The sequence below is a fragment of the Moschus berezovskii genome, chromosome 1, assembly GCF_049115385.1.
Source record: "Moschus berezovskii isolate FMDL1 chromosome 1, NW_MosBer_1.0, whole genome shotgun sequence".
Lineage (NCBI taxonomy): Eukaryota > Metazoa > Chordata > Mammalia > Artiodactyla > Moschidae > Moschus > Moschus berezovskii.
The window spans coordinates 676,175-696,286 of NC_142460.1; the positions used below are offsets into that span (position 1 = coordinate 676,175).

At 51.2% G+C, this 20,112-nt stretch overlaps 1 protein-coding gene across 1 annotated transcript; it reads right to left on the reverse strand.

Annotated features, from left to right (window-relative positions):
- Positions 1 to 3,698: 3,698 nt before the first annotated feature.
- TFF2 (trefoil factor 2) lies at positions 3,699 to 11,590 on the reverse strand. Its single transcript, XM_088840582.1, has 6 exons — positions 11,566 to 11,590; positions 10,260 to 10,469; positions 9,461 to 9,610; positions 8,483 to 8,629; positions 8,131 to 8,202; positions 3,699 to 3,796 (listed from the first exon to the last, which is right to left on the reverse strand). The coding sequence occupies exons 1-6, from the start codon at positions 11,588 to 11,590 to the stop codon at positions 3,699 to 3,701; spliced, it is 702 nt and encodes a 233-aa protein (XP_088696708.1).
- Between the last annotated feature and the right edge of the window lie 8,522 nt (positions 11,591 to 20,112).

A 20,112-nucleotide genomic window follows, 5' to 3' on the forward strand; every position in this document is an offset into this window, starting at 1 on the left:
ATGAGTGGATTGAGGCGCAGGGTGAAGATGTTGTGTATCTTCATTGTGGTAATGTTTGTACAACTGGATTCATTTTTCAGAACTCTCTGAATGGATTCACTTAAAACAGACTAACTTTATTGTATTGAATTGTGGGCTTCCCTGGTGGCTCCGTAGTAAAGGATCTACCTGCTAAGGCAGGAGACGTGAGTTCAATCCCTGGGTTGGGAAGATCCCCTGGAGGAAGAACTGGCAACCCACTTCAGTATTCTTACCTGGAGAATTCCATGGACAGAGGAGCCTGGCGGGCTACAGTTCATGGGGTTCCAAAAAAGTCAGACACAATGGCTTAGCAACAGCAACAGGGACTAATATAAAAAACAACAACAGCCTCAAGGTATAACCATTAGCAATATTACTGATGTGAAAACAGTGAACTGAATTCTGTCCCCAAATTCCCATATTGAAGCTTTAACCCTTAAGGTGACTGTGTTCAGAGCTGGAGCCTTTATGGACATAATTAAACTTAAATGAGGTCATCAGAGCAGGGCCTTACCTGACAGAATTCCACCAGGTGGAATTCCTTCAGGTGGCAGAGATTTGGCCTCTGACAGTACTCAGTTTCCTGATGGAGGATCCGCAGGTGGCGTGCTGGTAAAGAATCCGCCTGGCAATGCAGAAGAGGCAGGAGACAAGGGTTGGACCCCTGGATCGGGAAGATCACCCGGAGGAGAAAATGGCAACTCACTTCAGGATGCTTTCCTGGGAATCCCATGGACAGAGGAGCCTGGCAGGCTATATAGTCCATAGGGTCACAAAGAGTTGAACACGACTTAGCAGCTAACACACACATGTCAATAAATTCAGCCTGATTTGACTTTACAAGCTTAGCAACTTACAGTAGTTATTGAGGTTACTAATAGTTATTAAATTTATTAAGGTTATTGAGTTATTAACTTACAATCTCTGGACATCAGGAGGCTGTGTGCATGCTCAGTCATGTCCAATTCTTTGGGATCCCGTGGACTGTAGCCCACCAGGGACTCTGTCCATGGGATTCCCAGGCAAGCATCCTGAAGTGAGTTGCCATTTTCTCCTCCGGGCGATCTTCCCGATCCAGGGATCAAACCCTTGTCTCCTGCCTCTTCTGCATTGCCAGGCGGATTCTTTACCAGCATGCCACCTGTAGATCCTCCATCAGGAAACTGAGTACTGTCAGAGGCCAAATCTCTGCCACCTGAAGGTCTGTGCCCAGGGTAGCCAGCAGAGGGCACTGCAAGACAGGCAGCCCTGTGAGCATCCTAGCCCTGGAAGGTTCTTCATGGGGAAACTCCTGTTCATTCACCTTGTGTCATAAGTGAGACAAACAGGACTATCCTTCCTTCCTTGAAGCGTCATTTCTGACTGTGCTAAATTAAGGCTGAGCCTTCATTAAGTGCTGAGCTCTCTTTTGTTATTCAATTGCAAATTCGTGTCCGACTCTTTGCGACTCCACAGCATGCCAGGCTCCCAGAGCTTGTGCCATCTCCCAGAGCCTGCTCAAACATATGTCCATTGAGTCGGTGATGCCATCCAATCATCATCCTCTGTTGTCCCCTTCTCCTGCTGCCCTCAAATCGTTCCCAGCATTAGAGTCTTTTCCGATGAGTCAGATCTTCACATCAGGTGGCCAAAGTACTGGAACTTCAACTTCAGCATCAGTTCATCCAATGAATATTCAGGGTTGGTTTCCTTTAGGACTGACTGGTTGAATCTCCTTGCTGAGCTCTCTTTGGACCCCAGGAAATATAGAAGTTGCCAGCCATGGGGCCTTCTAGAAATCCAGTCCCCCAGCACCAGAGCAGTATTAGCCCAGGCATCTGACTCCTGGGTGTGCGTCTGAGCTGCCAGGGAGGCCTGGCTGGTTTGGAGCAGGGATCCAGCCCTGGGGCCGTGGAGTGAAATGGCTTCTTGGGTTGCCGTCCATGTGGGCTGCAGTGGGGCCCAGGAAGCTCCCAGCAGCGTCCTGGAACACCTTACAATTCTTTACACAGACACAGGCAGGCCTTGGGGCAGGGACAAGCTTTGGGGCTGTGTAAACAGAAGGGCTCGGGGGCCGAAGGGGAGGGGCTTGACCAGGGGGAACGAGCCTTGGGAACCAGGTCGGGGAGAGCAGTGATCCATGAGGGCACAGCCCTGAGTCTGCCTGGCTGAGCTGGCTGGGAGGCACGAGGTCACCTCCCTGCGGCTGGACGGACAAGCCACCAGCCGGGGGAGGGGCGCTGCTCACCGCCCATGTGGAGCTGAGGGGCACAGACCCCAGAAGCACCCTCCACGCTGTGTGTGTGGCCCTGAAGCGGTGGCCTCGTGGTTTGCAGAGGACACCATGCGTCAGCACGGAAGACAAGGCTGCTTTCTCAAGGCCGTGGGGCCCCGAGGCTCAGCATCCTTCCCAGGATCCCCACCAAGTGTAGCGAGAGGGAAAATGAAGTCTCCTCTCATTTCAAGACAGAGGATGAGATGGTTGCATGGCCTCACTGACTCAAGGGACATGAGTTTGAGTAAACTCTGGGAGTTGGTGATGGACAGGGAGGCTTGGCGTGCTGCGGTTCATGGGGTTGCAAAGAGTCGGACACGACTGAGTGACTGAATTGAATTGAACTTGTTTCACAGGCATGCTGCCAACACGCAGACCCTCAGGGTGTTCCTGGGGGTCCACCAGTTGGGGTGCAGCCTGAGGTGGGGGCAGCTGCCCGCCTCCACCACCACTTTAGCCAGAGCCACAGAAGGCTCCCCAGGGAGGGGACCTGGCAGGGATTAGCCTTCCTGTATCAGCAGGGGAGACCTTGGAGGGGCTGATGACCTGGCACTGAGACAAGGGAGATCCCTTCTGTCCCCGCAGGTAATGGGGCCTGGACTGTTGGGGTCAGTTCATGTGAATCCAACAGTAACTAGCAGTCACTTTCATGAAGTGCTCGCCATGTGCTCCACACTGGTCTAACCACACCTCAGGGTTTAACTCATAGAATCCTCACAAGCCCATCGAAAAAGGTGCTATTAATACCACCCACATTGCACGTGAGTAAAACTAGGTGCCAACCACCTAAGTCACTTGCCCAGGGTCACATGGCTAAGAAGCAGCCTTGATACAGAAACTGTTAAAGAACATAAGTGCAATACATATATATTAATATATAGTGCTGTTGTTTAGTCACTAAGTCATGTCCGACTCTTTTGCAACCCCATGGACTGTAGCCCGCCAGGCTCCCCCATCCCTGGGATTCTCCAGGCAAGAACACTGGAGTGGGTTGCCATTTCCTTCTCCAATGCATGAAAGTGAAGAGTGAAAGTGAAGTCGGTCAGTCGTGTCTGACTCCTAGCGACCCCATAGACCGCAGCTCACCAGGCTCCTCCGTCCACGGGATTCTCCAGGCAAGAGTACTGGAGTGGGGTGCCATTGTCTTCTCTGTGTAAATTTACTGCAGCCCCCTAATTCCAGGTGCCCTGTGGGGGGCACTGAGGAGGTAACATGGTGGTTACCATGGAGGTCAGGTTGGGCTGTGGCCTCTCCTCCTTTTTCTTTAGGCAGAAGCAGGGAGAAGGGGTCGTCAGCAGAGAGGCTGGCCCCCTGAACCCCAAAGCAGCATCTAGGGGTGTTTATGAGTGCGAATCCCATCTCCAAAATATATGTATAATGAATATATAACAACTATCATGAATACCCAGTCGATCCTGGTGATTCACAGGTTCTCTGTCTGCCGATTCACCGGCTCGCTGTAACTTGTATGTAGCCCCAGAGTCAGCGCTGCCTGGCTTTCACGGCCATCACTCTGAGAGCCTGCGCACGGCAGGCAGACCCTGCGCGTCCCCCACTGAGGGCCCAGGGCGACCCTGCCTTCTTGTTTCAGCTCACCCTATAAACCAGGGGCCTTTCAGGGCCTGTTCACAACCTTATTTTTCATATTTTTGTGCTTGTAGCTGGTGACTTTGCTTTTCCCATGACTGGAGCACAGTAAGTGCTGTCTCACGTCCCAAGTGCAAGAGACTGAGCTGTGCCCTCCGGAGAAAGCACGGCATCAGAGGAGCCTCCTGCAGGTGTGAGTTACTGGGCTTGGGGTGAGCTCAGTGTTAGTGAAATAACAACATATATTAAGTCAGTTGTCTTTATTTTATTTTCCTTTTGCAACTGTAACTATCTTTTATTTTTTGTCTGGCTATTGATTGTGAAAACTGACAAATATCTTTCACCATTGTGGAAAAAAAAAAGAGAGAAAAGGATCGAGAGGCAAATACAAGTGAAAATGACAGCATCCCTGAAAATGTTCCTCATTTTGTAACGTCCATCACAGCCTTCCCTCCAGAATCTTGTCCATAATTGCTTATCGGCCCTCAGCATTCTGCTTTGAAACACAGTGGTTCCGGGAAATCATCAGAGGGCAGATTTTTGATACCAGCTGGTATGTGACCCCAAATCCTCGATCACCAGTCACCTCGTTTCCACCCTCCTGCAGCAGCCACTCAGTATTCACCCCGACTCGCCACATCAGCTCCAGCCAGCCACACGGCCTTCTGCGAACAGGGAGCCAGGATCCACCGTAGCCCACTCAACCCAGGGCTCCTGCTGTCTCCTGGCTTCCTTGTGGGCGCCATACTTACACTACTAAGGTGTCTTCACACAGAAACACACATCAAGCAAGGTCAGTTGATGAAATTGGCCAAGAGGCCCTAAGACACCCAGCTCTGCATTTTCCCCAATCCTGACTGTTCACGATTTGCTCATTTGGGGTCAATGATTACATAGAAGAGAACTGCCTTGGATAATGGAATCCACTGTATGCACAGTCATTACACAGAGAACATGTAATGAACATAACACATAAATACACGTCTGAGGACCCACGCCCGCTCTGGACTCAGTTGTGCTTCTCTGCAGTGCAAGGGGAAGGACTGTTAGATCTGAGGCCACTGAGTGGCCGCTAGGTGCCGGGACAGGAGGAGCAGACGGTCCTGGGAGGAGCTGCGTTTACTGGGAGCGGCTGATACCAGGCAGCTCACATGCGTTATCTCTAATCCCCACCACGACCTTGCTGGGGATGCAATCATCCCCATGAATGACACACAGGACACTTGAAAACCTCAGTGATAAGACAGCCTCCCCAAGGTCACTGTGACAAGTACTGTGATGTCTCCTAGTATCCCTTTCCCAAGACCTGCCCGGTCCCCCTCTTGTTACCGTGTCTCAAAGCAACTTCATCACCTGAACCAGCCAGCCAAGGACCTGGATGAACCCCCAGAGCCCGGAGACCAGGACAGTGGGAGTGAGTCCCATCCGCCACCAGACCCTCTGCACCCAGCAACCGCCCAGCTGAGCCCAGCGGGGCAGTGAGTGCCTCTGGAGGGAGCCCCGGGAGGGAAGAAGGCCCAACAGGGGAGAACGAAAGGTTGGTGGTCTGATGGCAGGGGGAAGGATGAAGGAGGCTTGAATGTCTCCAGCTGCTGCTCCAGGGACAACAAGGGTACCTCCCTCCCCCAGGCCCATGGGCCACTTACAGAAGGAGATCAGGGGCCTGTCCGAAACGCACTGAGATACCAGGCAGTTCTCTGTAGTCAATAGTGTTGGAGCAAGAGGAGTTAGAGATATATGTCACACAGATTAAAATGGCCTAAGAACCCCCAAGCCCAGAGAATGCCACTGAAATTGCACTCAGCTATCAAAAGGGCCATGAGGAGTCGTCTGGGAAATGAGGGTGGTGGTACAACAGAAAGAATCTGTGAGAGGAGATAGGATTGCGGGCGGGGCGTGAGAAGAGGATTCCTGCGAAAGAACCAGGGCGCCTGTACCTGCTTCCCTGGTGGCTCAGACGGTAAAGAATCTGCCTGCAATGCTGGAGACCCAGGTTTGATCCCTGGATCGGGAAGATCTCCTGGAGGAGGGCATGGCAACCCACTCCAGTATTCTTGCCTGAAAAGTCCCATGGGCAGAGGAGCCTGGCAGGATACAGTCCGTGGGTGGAAAAGAGGCAGACATGACCGAGGGACTAACACACATGCACCTGTAGCCCGGGAACAGGAGCCTAAGACCAGAAGCTCCACCAGATCCTGAACCCCAGACGGCCTGGTGCCAGGAGCAGAACCACCCAATTCCGGGTCCAGGCGTGCAGGCAGAATAATTCATGTATCAAACCTTTTCCCCAATACGTCAACAGTGGGGTCTGGCTTGGCTCTGCGGCGAGGAGGTGGGGAGGCTGACTCAGGGACTCATAAACTGCACGTGAGGATAAACAGAAGACAACGCCGCCTGGTGACAAATCAGTTCACAACCACTGAGCCACTTGTCTTGAGCGTTTCAGACACCGCGTTCCAGCCACAGCCATTGTTTCATGGGACTTATATGTACGTCTTAGCAAGATAAAGATGCAACAGTGACCTACGGCCGAAACTTTTCTCAAAATAGGGGTCCCGAGAGGGGATGTGGAGCCAAGTCTGTACCTGGAAAAAACACTCCAGAATTCCCACCTTGCTGTGCAAAGCCAGTGTCACACAGGAGAGGCCCTGGGTTTCTGGGGTGACTGTGAGCCCAGGCTTGGGGAGAAGGCAGGGAGGAAGGGCAGGCCACAGAGTCTGGCCTGGGGTCACCCATGTTGCACCCCCACCCCTGAGCGGCAGAATGTCAGGACCCCTTCACCAAGGTGCCCGAAATATCTTTCACGCCATGACCTTCCCATAGGCTGCATAGAAGCCTTGATGAAAGTTTCAAACTTCCTCTTTAGAACAGCTTTCAAATTACAGCACAGTGCTGCTGCCGCTCGCTTCCAGGCCGAGGGGAGAATGCACAGGAACCCAAGCCCCCCACTCACTTTTGAAGCGATATTAGGGTGACTTGCATGAATTTCAAAAGCAAGCTCTCAGTGATGCATTTGTAAGAGCAATTTTGTAATTGTAATTTGAAATTATTTGTTACTCCAAGAGAAGCATGTAATTTCTAATATGCTTTTAAGGATGTGGTGGTGGTGGTTTAGTTGCCAAGTCATGTCTGACTCTTACAACCCCATGGACTGTGGCCCACCAGGCTCCTCTGTCCATGGAATTCTCCAGGCAAGAACACTGGAGTGGTTACGATTTCCTTCTCCAGGGGATCTTTCTGATTCGGGGATCGAATCTGTGTCTCCTGCACTGCAGATGGATTCTTTACTACCAAAGAAGCCAAATTTTACAGGTAAAGTCTTTGAATTTTTATACAGTGATTGAGTATGAGAGTTTTAAAGGGATCATGGATTCCGAAGTTCCTTACATACAATACTTTTTCACTGTCAGAGTAGCCTGAACCTATTAGATGAATTCTTGCTCTTATAGCAGATAAAAGAATATTAAAGTTACATGCAACATGTATATGTACTCTCAATAACTTTCTCTCTCAAACACACAAGCTCACAAGCTCTGGCCATCTCTGTGTCAATGAAGCCAACATGGAACTTAGCAGATTTTAAAGGCTTTCTTTATTTGAAGAAATCATATGTGAAGCCATTGAAAGGGATAAAAAGCAGATGACGAAAACCCAGGAAATGGGGAAACGTGAAATCTGAAACTGTAAGATGGTGAGTCTTCTTCTGTATCGGAGCATCCAAGGAGCCTGGAGGGCTCTCTGAAGCCACTGCCTCTTAATAATGACAGTCTAGAAATTTAAACACAAGACAGTTGGTTAGAGTTCCAAGAAGCCTGGAACCTGGGCTAAGAGGCTCTGTGGGTTTTTGAGACTACAGCTCTCAGTCCAGTCATCCCTGCTGGAGAAGAAGTTGCCTGTGGGGACACAGCCCCTTGGGGCCAGATGCCCTCTGGGGGTCCATTCTCCTTAAATAACTGGTGGTTTTCCAAGCAGACCCTTCAGTTCAGTTCAGTTCAATCGCTACTCAAAAAATCACTTGGAAACTTCTGAAAGAAAAACTTCTTTGGAACATCCTAATTTCCTTTAAGGATTGATGCATTCTTCCCATCTTTTGGAAACATGTGGTCTTTCCTTGTCAAATTCAGGGTCAGGGACACAATGTAACTAAGGGGGTGGCAGGAAGGAGATGGCCCCCCGGGACTGGCATTGGGGCAACCTGCCACCCATGGTCTCAGGAGAGAGCATCAGGGTCTGCCAGAGAAGAGACCACGTCTGCTTTGCAATCCTACCCATGGTGCCCAGCGCAGGGCGGGGCATTCGGAAGCACCCAAAATAGTGGCACCAGCCAACTGTGAAGGGACCTGCGGCCACGGTGAGGGTCAGATGCCTTATACAGCCATCACCGAAGACAGTGGGAAGACCCGAGGGCTCAGTTTATTTATTTATTTTTAAAGCTGCCGTTGTTGAGAACATGCTCGAATTGACTTCTGAGATGGTTCACAATAACGGCGCACTCCCACACAAGCACGGTTTTTCCTGAACTGGCCACCCCTGGGGTCTGGGGGCCTGGCATCAGGCACCCTGGCCAGCCGAGGACCTCCCCCACCCCGGCTCCCACTGCCCCTGGGGACCCGACGTTACCTTCCACGGAGATGGGGAAGAAGCACCAGGGCACCTGGGGGATGGTGTCGGAGAAGCAGCACTTCCGGGACTCACACTCCTCAGGACTGATGCCGGGGTAGCCACAGTCCTTGCGGGCCGAGACTTCCATGACACACTCCTCCGACTCTGCAGGGCGCCACCGGGTTTGGGGACAACAAGGGGATGCTGGCTAGTTAGCCAGACGCATCCATCCCATCCTGCTAGGGGAGCACCTTGGGCTCACAGGTTCAGGGTAGGCCAGGGGATCCTGGGACTGTCACCCCTGGACTAAATGTGGGCACCAGTGAGTGGCCACCCCTTCTTCCTGATGCCCAAAGTCAGAGGGAAAGTTGCTTCACCTCCCTGGACTTGACATGGCTCTATAAAATGGAGTTGCCCACACTACTTCCTGGGAGGACCCTTCAAAGTTATGAAGCATTTGACCAAGAATTGAGTGGCTTCCCTGGTGACTAAGTGGTAAAGAATCCTCCTGCAATCAAGGAGACCTGGGTTCAATCCCTGGGCCAGGTAGATCCTCTGGAGAAGGGAATGGCAACCCACTCCAGTATTCTTGCCTAAAGGACCTCATGGACAGAGGAGCCTGGTGGGCTACAGTCCATGGGGTTGCAAAGAGCTGGATATGATTGAGCAACTAATACTGACTAATACTAATACAAAAAATTGACACCCAAGGATCCTTCCACTACTGGATGAGCCCTGGTGATAGACAAACCGACCACCCACCGTCAGTTCCATTTCCCCCAGAGCCCAGGAGCCTCTGACCACCCCTGAGGGGTGTGGACGAGACCCAGGGCACTGAGTTCCACACAAATGCGTCTGCTTTGCAGACAGAACTCTGTGTACCTGCCTTGAAACAGGTGACTTTTTAAGTTGATAATATACACAGATACAAAACTCACTCTCAAAAGGTGACTCTAGAAGTCTTAACTTAATTTCTTAACATTTGGGGTCTGTTACCTTGCTTCGGGAGGGGATTGAAACACCAGGGGACCCCGACGACGCTGGAGTCGAAGCAGCATCCTCTGGAGAAGCACTCGTCACCGCTGATGCCCGGGAAGCCGCAGTTCACTCTGTTGTGGGGGTTCAGGCGTGAGCACTGGCAGGCGCCTGCAGAGAAGCCCAGGTCAGCCAGCCCCCCACACGCGCCCCCCACCCACCAGCGCATCCAGGGTGCTCCATCAGCTCCGCTCCGGCCTTGTAAAGGCCGTCTTATCTCGCTCGTGTTTGAGCCACTCTGCATCCTTCAGAGGAACTGACAGGGCTTGGCTGAAAGTGTTCTATTAGTTTAAAAATAAAACCTTCTGGCAAGAGGGTGGACAGATGGACTCAGGCCAAGGTCAGGATGAAAGTGAGCAAGTCAGACCCCCTGGGAGACCTCGGTGGGCCTCCCACCCAGCCCCTCCTAGAGCTGGCCCGCCCGCACCCAAGGCCGTCCTGACCGATCCCGAAGAGGGTCCTCCTGGGACGCCTTGCCCCACTCCCCCACCATCCTCCCTGAATGGCGGGAAGTGGGTGGACGCACGTAGGAGCCGGCTGCGTGGCCGGCATCCCCAGTCCTAGGACAACTTCCCACCTGCTTCCCCACCATCCACATTTTCTCTTCCAGGGGAAACTAATACAAACGGAGACCCCCAGGGGGCAGGAGGCAAGGACCTCACATCCCACTACCGCCACCTTCTGGGTTCTTTCTAGAAGGCTCCCAGGCTCGCTGGCTTGGATGCTCCACTTCCCCTCAGGGACCTGAACCTGCACTTACCTGGTTTCTGGGCCCCAGCCAGGGCGCACAGACCCAGCAGGAGAAGAGCAGCCAGGAGCCAAGTGCCTCGGGGTCCCATGTCCACGTTCATCTGCACCCCAGGGCCACCAGAAGAGTGCACACTCCCTGCTGCCGGGGGTGTTTTATCAACTTCTCTCTGTTTGCTCAGCAAGCAAGATAACCTCGCCCGTAGCACCAACGATTTGAGGCCTTTGTTAGGAAAAGAGTTGCGATAGCTTGGCCAGCAGGGGGTGGGGGGGTAGGAGTGAGAAAGCAGGGCACTGGGCTCTCCACAAGCACAGCCAGGCCACCCCCTGCCCCAGGCAGGGAGCCGGGTCATGCCAGGCTGCTGACGTGGAAGATAGCACGTGTGCACGTGTGGTGCTGGGCACTTGCAGGGTTCCACCCAGGAAGGGAGAAGCTAGGGATTGCTCCTGATTAAGCATGTGGCTAACACCACAGGAATTTTCAAGTCCTGGGCCCAAGGCTACCAGGGAAAATGAGCCAACTGCAGACAGAGCAGACCCCTTCTCCAGGAACAGGGGGATGGCAGGAGACCCTCCTCCAGGGCTCCTGGTCCCTGGTCTGTATCTCCTTGTCTCTGTCTCGGGGAAGGGATGGATCTCCATGGAGAAGAGGCTGACAGGGTAAAATGAACAGCCTCAGATGAGTGTAAAAGGGACAAATTCATGTCAGCAAAGCCTGCATGCGTGCTAAGTCACTCCATTCATGTCTGACTCTTTGCAACTCTACTGTAGCTCACCAGGCTCCTCTGTCCATGGGATTCTCCAGGCAAGAATACTGGAGTGGGTTGCCATGCCCTCCTCCAGGGGATCTCCCCAACCCAGGGACCAAACCTTTCTCTTAAGTCTCCAGCTTTGGCAGGCAGGTTCTTTACCACTGCTGCCACCATTTCTTTTCTTCCATGAGAATTGTCTGTTTTCTAAAGGCACCTGGGAACCAGCCTGTGCCCAACACAAGATGCTCCAGGGGAAGGGGTCTGAACATGGGACCCAAAGAGAAATGGGGGGACTGCATCCCATGGGAATAGAGGGGAGACGGGGTGAGGTCAAGGAAGCTCATGAATCCCCCAACTCTGGGGACCACCAATCTGTCAAGCACGGCTTGAGCAGCCAGGAACCCGAAGATGCATGGAGTCTGGAACTCTGGGTCTTCGAGTCTGGAGAGCAGACCTGCATGCTCGGGGCTTCTGCCAGCTCCAGTTCCAGCACCTACAGATTGGACCCCTGCCGAGCAGCCCTGGGGCTCTGTCTTATCAAACTTTGAAAAAGTCCCCTTTCCCCACCTGTGTCTCTGTCACCCTTTATCATCACCAGGGCACAGGACTCTGAGTCTTCTCTGCTCTTCCAGGTTCTCAGCCCCACTTTCCTCTCTGCTTCTTCTCTCTCGACCCAACTCCCCACTGTCCCATCAGGACCTTCTCAGGATTCCTGCTGAAACCAGTTGATCCATGCCAAAGAGAAGGCTCATCATGCCTTGGTCTCTGGCCTGCATCCTCCCTGGGAAGCTCCTTCTGCCTCCATCTGAGGTGGAGGTGCTCAGGCTCCCACCCAGGGCACCATCCTTCCACACGGTGCTTTTTGCTTTTAGAAAAGGGCACATTTTCTTCAAGACAAGCTACTTCCATCTGTGGGGAAGTCCTTATGAAAGATGCAGTGTCTACAGTGTGAGCGGCGCCCACCTGAGTGTGGACCTGTGTGCACAGAACAACCTCTAAGCTGTGTTGGGTGACTGTGATGGGAGTTGGGTGACTCCCATCACATGGGCTCAGGTTGCGGGTTGGACGCTGACCTTGAGCCACAGTATCACCTAGGCTCCTTCAAGATGCATCTTAAAAAAAGATCCCGCATTCTGAAACTAAGTCAAACAAACAAGAAGAAAAAGAAAAAGTTTCACAGCAACCGAAGACACACCGCAATCAGGGGAGCGTGTTAAGAGTTACAAGTGATCTCTCACCTGAAACAATGCAATATGGAAGGCAATAAAATGATATTTAAGTGCTAAAAGAGAAAACCTTGTCAAGTCAGAATTCTATACTCATGGAAAATCCTTCAAAAATAAAGGCAAATACTTTTTAAAAATGTGTACATATATATATTTAGGTAGGCTTCCCTGGTGGCTCAGACGGTAAAGCGTCTGCCTGCAATGCGGGAGACCCAGGTTCGATCCCTGAGTTGGGAAGATCCCCAGGAGAAGGCAATGGCAACCCACTCCAGTATTCTTGCCTGGAAAATTCCATGGACTGAGGAGTCTGGTAGGCTACAGTCCATGGGGTCGCAAAGAGTCAGACACGACTGAGCGACTTCACTTTCATATGTTGCTGCATGCATCATCATATATATATTCAGAGTTCTTTAGATTCACAGCCGAATTGAACAAAACATACCCAATATAAAAAAAATTTTTTAATGTTTTAGACAAAAGGTGTAGGAAGCTGTAACTTGTCGACCTATCCTCCAAGGAATCCAAAAATGACTGAAGCTGTAGTGGTCTCTTGAAGCAGGGCATGAGTTCTCCTGTCTGCTGCAGCCACTGCCCACCTGGCTGGATTTATTCAGCTATGGCAGCTGTTGGTCTCTGTCAGCAATTGTGTTTGCTGCCCAGTCTAGTCTCGTGATATCTCCCTTGGTTTGTACAACTGTCCGCTAACTAATCACTGAGCCAGAGTTTTGTCCCCATCCAGACGTAAGTCTGCTGCCTTGATTACCTTTACAAAGTGAGAGTCAGTATATGTCACTCCTCTGCCAGCCCCTCACACCTCCCAACCTGAAGAGTAAAGCCCAAGCATGAGTTTCCTGAGCATGAAAAGCAAGACCCTTTATGAACTGGACTGCTCATAGCCCCACCCTCTTCTGTTGTCAGGTCTCCTTCCTAATGTAAGTGTCTAGCCCTCTTGACACAGCCTGACCTCTGACCCTTTGCCTGAATGTCATTGTCTCTCTGCAAAACTCTTACTCTACTCTTTGCCTTCCCAGCTCCTGTCCATCCTCCAGCTCTTGACTCAGGAGCCACTCCATCCAGGAAGGCCTCCTTCCCCTGAGAGAAGACAAGTGCCCTTCACCCCTCCCCCAAGCTCACTAGATTCACCACACAGTCGCATCTTCATTTTAAGAGGAGTTTTACTTTTCCGGCTCCTTTATTCATTGTACTGAAGGTAACAGCTAAACCTGCAGGTTAATTTTGTGCCGGGTGATATTCTGATGATTTCACATGTTACATCTCATTTAATTCTTACAACGACACAAATGAAGAGTTAAAAAGATCAGCCCCATTTTATAGTCTATATGGAAAATTAGTTTTCCTAAACATGCAGAAAGTATAGGGTGACATACAGAACTAGACCTATGCCTCTTTCATTTTGAAACCCCAGAACCTAACCCAGCATCTGCACAAACTAGACCTACTTAGTGAGGGTAACGGGCACCCGGGAGATGAGGAGCAGGATTCTATCACCTAATATCATGGTTCAGCCAAATTTCCTCCTGAAATTCTTAGAATAATACTTAGACCTGGGTATATGCAAATACGTAAGGCAAGCCTCTTCTCTCTGGATTAGTTTTCTCCTCTGTGAAACAAGAGCTGGAATGAGGGTTCATTAAATGATCTCCAATGTCTCATATGCCTGGTAAACCCTCACAAGGATGCTGACTAGGATAGTATCTCATTTTTACTGTCATTGGGGGAAAAAGAAAAATTTTATTACCAACATTTGCATGTTCAGTGTTTCTAATGCAATTTCTCTCCCCACCATTCCAATTTTCTAGAGTCTGGCTATGCTGATCAATAAAGTGGGTAAGTCACAGACACTTCCAAAGCCCAAGACTTAATTTATTTACTTAAAATGGCCAAAGTTGGGAGGAGAAAGAAATAGATAAACCAGCTATTGAGAATTTGATACTGAGTTTGGGAAGGAGTGAGATTAGAGACTTTGATGAATTATATTTGGGAGTATAATTGGATGGACATAAACCTTAGTCTTTTTCAATATATCGTGCAATGGAAATCCTCTATGTACTACTTTGAAGGACTTTAGTCAAGATTTACATTCTTTCAGAATGTCTTTTTTGTATCCCTTTTGTATCTGAGTGTGAGCTGGGTGGTATTAAAACTTAAAAATGCTTAAATAATTTAGGTTACCACATATCAAGGAAAAAAAATTATATAGCAGGAGTTGGCAAATGATGGCCCATGAGCTCACTGCCCATGTTTAAATAAAACTCTATTAAAACACAGTCATGCCCATTCATTCACACATTGTCTGTGGCCACTTTCTAGCTACAATTGCAGAGTTGATTACCTGTGGCAGAGACCGTATGGCCCAGGAACCTAAAATACTTACTCTCTGGTCTTTTAAGAAAAAAAAGAAAATCTACTCCTGTACTTTATTGCAACTCTAAAGATAAATTTCTAAAAGTGCAGAGAAATAGTCGTACTCTATTTTATACATGAAATGTTACAGAAATGTGCCTTAGTGGTTTTTCCCCCTTCTGTTGTGAAATTGGCATATTCAGTATTCTGGTTGCTGGGAGACAATTCCCTGTGAGTCTCTCGTGTTTCCACATGTTGTGAGTGAGGTACTAACCGTCCTGATGGCACAGGACCTGAAGTTATAACTGAATGTGAAGTGCTGCCCTGACATCTGGTGAAACTGAGAGGCCTCGAGTGGCCTAACCATGAGTTCTCTGCCCTACTTGGCTCCCACGGATAGGGCCCCTTAGCCAAACAACCTTCTTATTAAGGGGCTGGGCACAGTTCCTGCTTATCCCCGAGTAGCGGATTTCACTTCCCTGCCAGCATGCAGACTTACTCAAACAAGCCAGTCACATCCTCCTGCAGGAATGAGTGGGCACCCCACCCTCTTGATACTGCATGGCTCCTCCTGCAGCCCCTGCTGTTCGCCCTGTTTCTTATGCAACCCCCGCACAGCCCTGCATGGCAGGATGGCCTCCCCCACTGGAGTGAGCAATACGTGACTGGTAAACTGCTCTCCTCCCATCTTTCCAGTGTCAGGTGTCATGGGTCTCACCATCCTTTAGCCTTGGGTGGAAATCGCCCCCTCCCCAGTGAGATAAACAGGGGGTGATCCAAACTGTCCTTTCTTCCAGGCTGTCTTTGCAAGGATGTTGGTGTGGCAACAACCTTGGAACATTTATAAGGTATCCCCCTCTGGAGCAGTGGGCAGGCAAGCTTGCATACATGTGTGCTTACTCGCTGAGTCATGTCCAACTCTCTGCAAAGCACAGAAGCTGCAGCTTCTGGGTCAGGAGTAGCGACTCCTACCGTTAACCTGGGCTCTAGGTTCCCAGGGTGTTAGTTGCTAAGTCGTGTCTGACTCTGTGTGACCCCACTGACTGTAGCCCGCCAGGCTCCTCTGCCCATGGAATTTTCCAGGCAAGAATACTAGAGTGGGTTGCCATTTCCTTCTCCAGGGGACCTTTCCGATCCAGGGATAGAACCTGTGTCTCTTGTGTCTCCTGCATTAGCAGACAGGTTCTTTACCACTAGTGCCATTTGAGCTCCAGGAAAGGTCAGGCTTCCTCCCCTGCGATGCAACTCCATGTGTGCTGATGTCTATCTGAGCTCATCTGTGTCACCCCTGGGGGATGTGGGGACAAGGGAACCAAACGTGCTACTGCTTACATTGCTAGCTAGGCAGTGTAGTGAGGTCTTTATTTCTGAGCCAAGAGTCTCCTGTCCTCTGCCAGCACCCATGAAGCCATTAACCTGCAAATAAGGTGAACCCTCAGCCCTTCTGAGTTTGCCACACTGAGGGACTAGATCAGATTAAATGTAGAAAGTCCCACCAATCTTTGCCTCCAGCGTAGAGGTTCCCTACTTATAGGTTTACTAAGCTTCCCTGGTAGCTCAGATGGTAAAGAATCTGCCTACAATGCAGGAGACCCAGGCTTGATTCCAGGGTTGGGAAGATTCCCTGGAGAAGGGAATGGCAACCCACTCTAATATTCTTGCCTGGAGAATTCCCGTAGACTGAGAAACCTGGCGGGCTACTGTCCATTTGGGGCACAAAGAGCTGGGCACGACTGAGTGAATAACACTTTCAAACCTCACTGTACCACATATATATGTTACATATATATATGTGAGTATGCCTGGGTTTTCCTAATTTAATCAGTTTGCTAACCCCAAAATGTCCAGCTTGGGGCAATATTAAGAGCTGAGAACAATTAAGAAACACCTTTAAAATTATACTATTTATTTTTTTCTATGTATATGTATGATGTACCTGCTCGAACCTTTAAACCAGTGACTGTTCGATCCCTTCCATTAAGTCCCTGTGCTGGGATTAGCCTGGGACATGTCTCTTTTTGGGTGATTATCCCTATCGGGCTCACAAGCTCTGAGTATTTCCACAAACTGTCCCTGCCCACACACACAAAGAAAGGCGAGGGAGTTTCCTTAAGCTAACAGGACCCTTCCCAGTGACCCTACAAATAGGATCTGAACTTGGCCTCAGCAGTTGGTTCCTGGTCTGATCCTTAGTTCAACATATTCTGAACAGAAGCCTGTTGTTGCGAGGGCAAACATCTGGCAGCAGTGATAACCTCCATGCGCACAGCCAGCCGCAGGGTGGGAAGGCTCGTGGATCCAGTTATGGTGTTTGAGCCATGCGTTTTAATAAATCAGTCTCCAGCATGTGGCGAAAAGTGAGGGGCAGAGGTGGCAGGTTTGCACTTTGCATGGGGCGCAAGTGGGTGGAAAGACTGAATCCCGAGTCCTAAGATGTCCTGTTCCTCTCTTGGACTTCCCATCATGGTGACAAGGACCAGAACTGGGGTCTGAGCAAGGGGCCAGGACGTGGGCAGGGCCACCACACTCAGGCTCTATTGGAGAGACTCTGGGCAAGCAGTGCTGGCCCAGCTGCACCCCAGTGACCCACAGAGCAGCCATGATGTTAGTCTGTGTTTCTGGGGTGACACACAGGGCCTTGAATTGGACCAGCACAAGGGTCACCAATGGGAACTTGATCAGGGATGTTGGAGCCATCAGCCTGGAGATGAGTGGTTGGCTTCTGATGGGCTGGGCCTAGTCCCCTCTGTGATGACATTCTTCTGTTGCGTCCTCCTTGTCATGTAACACATCCCACGTGTGACCCACCCCTCACTGTTCTTCACACACGGTATGTCCTACGTCCTTTGTGGTCACCCTGGTGGCTCAGTGGTAAAGAATCTGCCTGCGGGAGATGCAGGTTCGATCCCTGAGCGGGGAAGTTCCTCTGGAGAAGGAAACGGTAACCCGCTCCAGTATTCTTGCCTGGGAAGCCACATGGACAGAGGAGCCTGGCAAGCTACAGTCTACAGGGTTGCAAAGAGCTGGACACGACTTAATGGCTGACCAACAGCAAGAACAGACCATGTGCGTGTCACCCACATCTCACCGTCTCTGGGTTTGCTCACTGTCTGAACTTGACATGCTCTCAGGCTCATGTGGTCCTTTTGTTTTCTTACCACCTGGAGCAGAACTGGTGAGTCCCAAGAGCAAACAGCCATGATCCCTGCCCTTTGGTAATTTTCATTGACTGGGGTTCCTTGGTTGCAAGAGACACCGACTATTCTGGGTTGAATTATCTCCCCTAAAGTCACATGTGGAAGTCCATTAGGTCCTGGGGTTACCCCAGGACCTCATAACATGGTCTTATTTGGAGATGGAGTCTCTCAAAGGTAATTAAGTTACAATGAAGCCAGTGGGGTGGACCTTGGTCCAATGGGACTGGTGTCCTTCTAGGATGAGGAGGAGATTGGGACACAGACTCACACAAGTGACGAAGAGGAAAGACGGCCGTCTACGTAACAAGGAGGAAGCCCGCAGGAGAAATCAATGCTGCCCACACCCTGACCTTGCACCTCCATTCTCTAGAACTTTGAGAATAAGGTCTGCTGTTTACGCCGCCCCATCTGTGGTGTTTTGCTTGGCAGCCCATGAGGACACCAATGCGAGCTGATGAGGAATGGGGAGGGGGGGTCACGTGGTTTCAGATGTTACTGGAACCCCAGGGTGGGGGCACAGCCAGCCCCAGGGGTGAGGACTTGCACCCCTGCCTTCCCTGCCAGGCCCCTCAGGCTGTGTGGAGAGCTGTGCTCTCATGGGCTCCTGGGTTATACACTCTCACAAATTCCACTCACAGAGATGACCCCCTCCCACCCCAGTTGTCCACCAGAAGACCCCCAACTTCCCCCCCAAACACGAATCTCTCCCATGAGAGACTTCCTAAACTTGCTTCCAAAGCTCTTCAAGGACATGGAAAGTTCTAGAAAGTTCCCCGAGTTGGTGGCTTCCAGGATGGAGGGAAAGGGCAGCATGTAGGATGTCACTCAGCCTGTGCTGACCGGCCAGTTAGCCTCATAGTTTCACATGTACAAAAGCCAAGAAAACTCTACACAGACACATCACTCCATTGTACTATTCTTGAGTTAAAGGCCTGTCTCGAAAAACAAAGAGAAAACATCAGACTTCCCACGAACAAGTGACGTGTTCAGATATAGAAAATAGTAAGGTGGCCTCCCCTCTTCTGGCAGAAACCCAGTGGGTTTGAGGCACAGAAGAGCTCGTCCCCAGCTAGTGTCCAAGGTTGGGGGTGGGAGGTGCACAGACCCTTTTAGATCTGTGTGTTTCTGCGTCTGTGTGTGCGCACACATGTATGTGTGCGTGCGCGTGAGAAGGTCCCCAAACTGTTAAAGGCTCCTCGGGCCTTATCAGCAGGGCTGTTTTCATTAAGGCACTTTATCAAGCAGCCTGCACTTTTCCCACCACCCCTGGATGCTTCAAGGCCTCCACATTGGCTGTAAGAAGGCGCCCATTTCTCCTAAGACCACACGGCCAGCTCTGCTTCCCTGGCCGTGGACTCCTGGCTGCAGCAAGGTGTGGGGTGGGGCAGTGGCCCAGGCTCCCGGGAAACCCAGACTTCCCTCCCTGGGACCAACCAATCACCTTCACGGGGCAGGGGGTGCCGGGGGTGCATGATGGCAGAGGCAGGTGATGGGGGACCATGATGGGAGGGGCCACAAGGGCAGGCCGATCCCTGTGGGCTGCGGTCACTTCTTTACAACCCTTTACAGCGGTGAGAAGATATTTCACTCTCATGGGACCTCACTCTGTTCTGCCCCACCATCTCCTCCCTCGTCTCCCCCATCCTGGCTGTGAACATAGGAAGCACATGACACCTCAGCTCCTGCCTCCCTCCCTCCACAGCCTCACGGAGCACTGGGACACACTGGGACCTCCCGGGAAGCAGAGGCTGGGCAGCGCAAGTGGGCACAGGCTCGGTCACCTTCTAAGGACACCTGGTTTCCCAGAGCATCCTGCGTGTGTTCTGACAGGTCCCCCCGAGGTGTTGTCTGAGTGCCTGCTCTCAGCTGCCTCCGCTGTCAGCATTCTTATGGGTTTTGTGATTCTTGGGGAGGACAGCGTGGCAGGAGCCCAGTGGAATCCTCCTTCCTGCTTGTGCGTGGGGCTGGGCCGTGTGGGGGTGCCTCTGCAGGAGTCCCCCTCTTTGTCTTCCTCACACTGGTGAGCCTGAGAAGCGTGGTGTCCAGATGACAGAGCCTCGAAATCACACACCCATGCAGGCGGACCCTAGAGGAGGTGGTCCAGCCATCGTGGCTCACAGATCTCAGGTTTTTTCTGTGTAACATGTTGGGAGTGGGTGGGGGTGGGGGTTGAAGGCACTGGCCCTCCGTCCATTCACTTCCTCAGTGGGCAGGAGTCCAGAGAGACAGAAGGAAAGCAGGAGACCCACCTGGCCTCCTATCCCCTGGCTTCTGCTCCATAGTCTGGTGTATATCCCAGAAGAAAGGCACTTTCCTGCCAGAAACCC

Coding starts and splice junctions, on each gene's coding strand:
- TFF2 (XM_088840582.1), bottom strand. CDS start 11,590: ATGATAAAGGGTGACAGAGACACAG. Junction 9,611..10,259: donor GGCTGGGGCCCAGAAACCAG/GTAAGTGCAGGT, acceptor GCTTCTCTGCAG/GCGCCTGCCAGTGCTCACGC. Junction 3,797..8,130: donor CCCTGCGCTGGGCACCATGG/GTAGGATTGCAA, acceptor TGCCGTGCGCAG/GCTCTCAGAGTGATGGCCGT.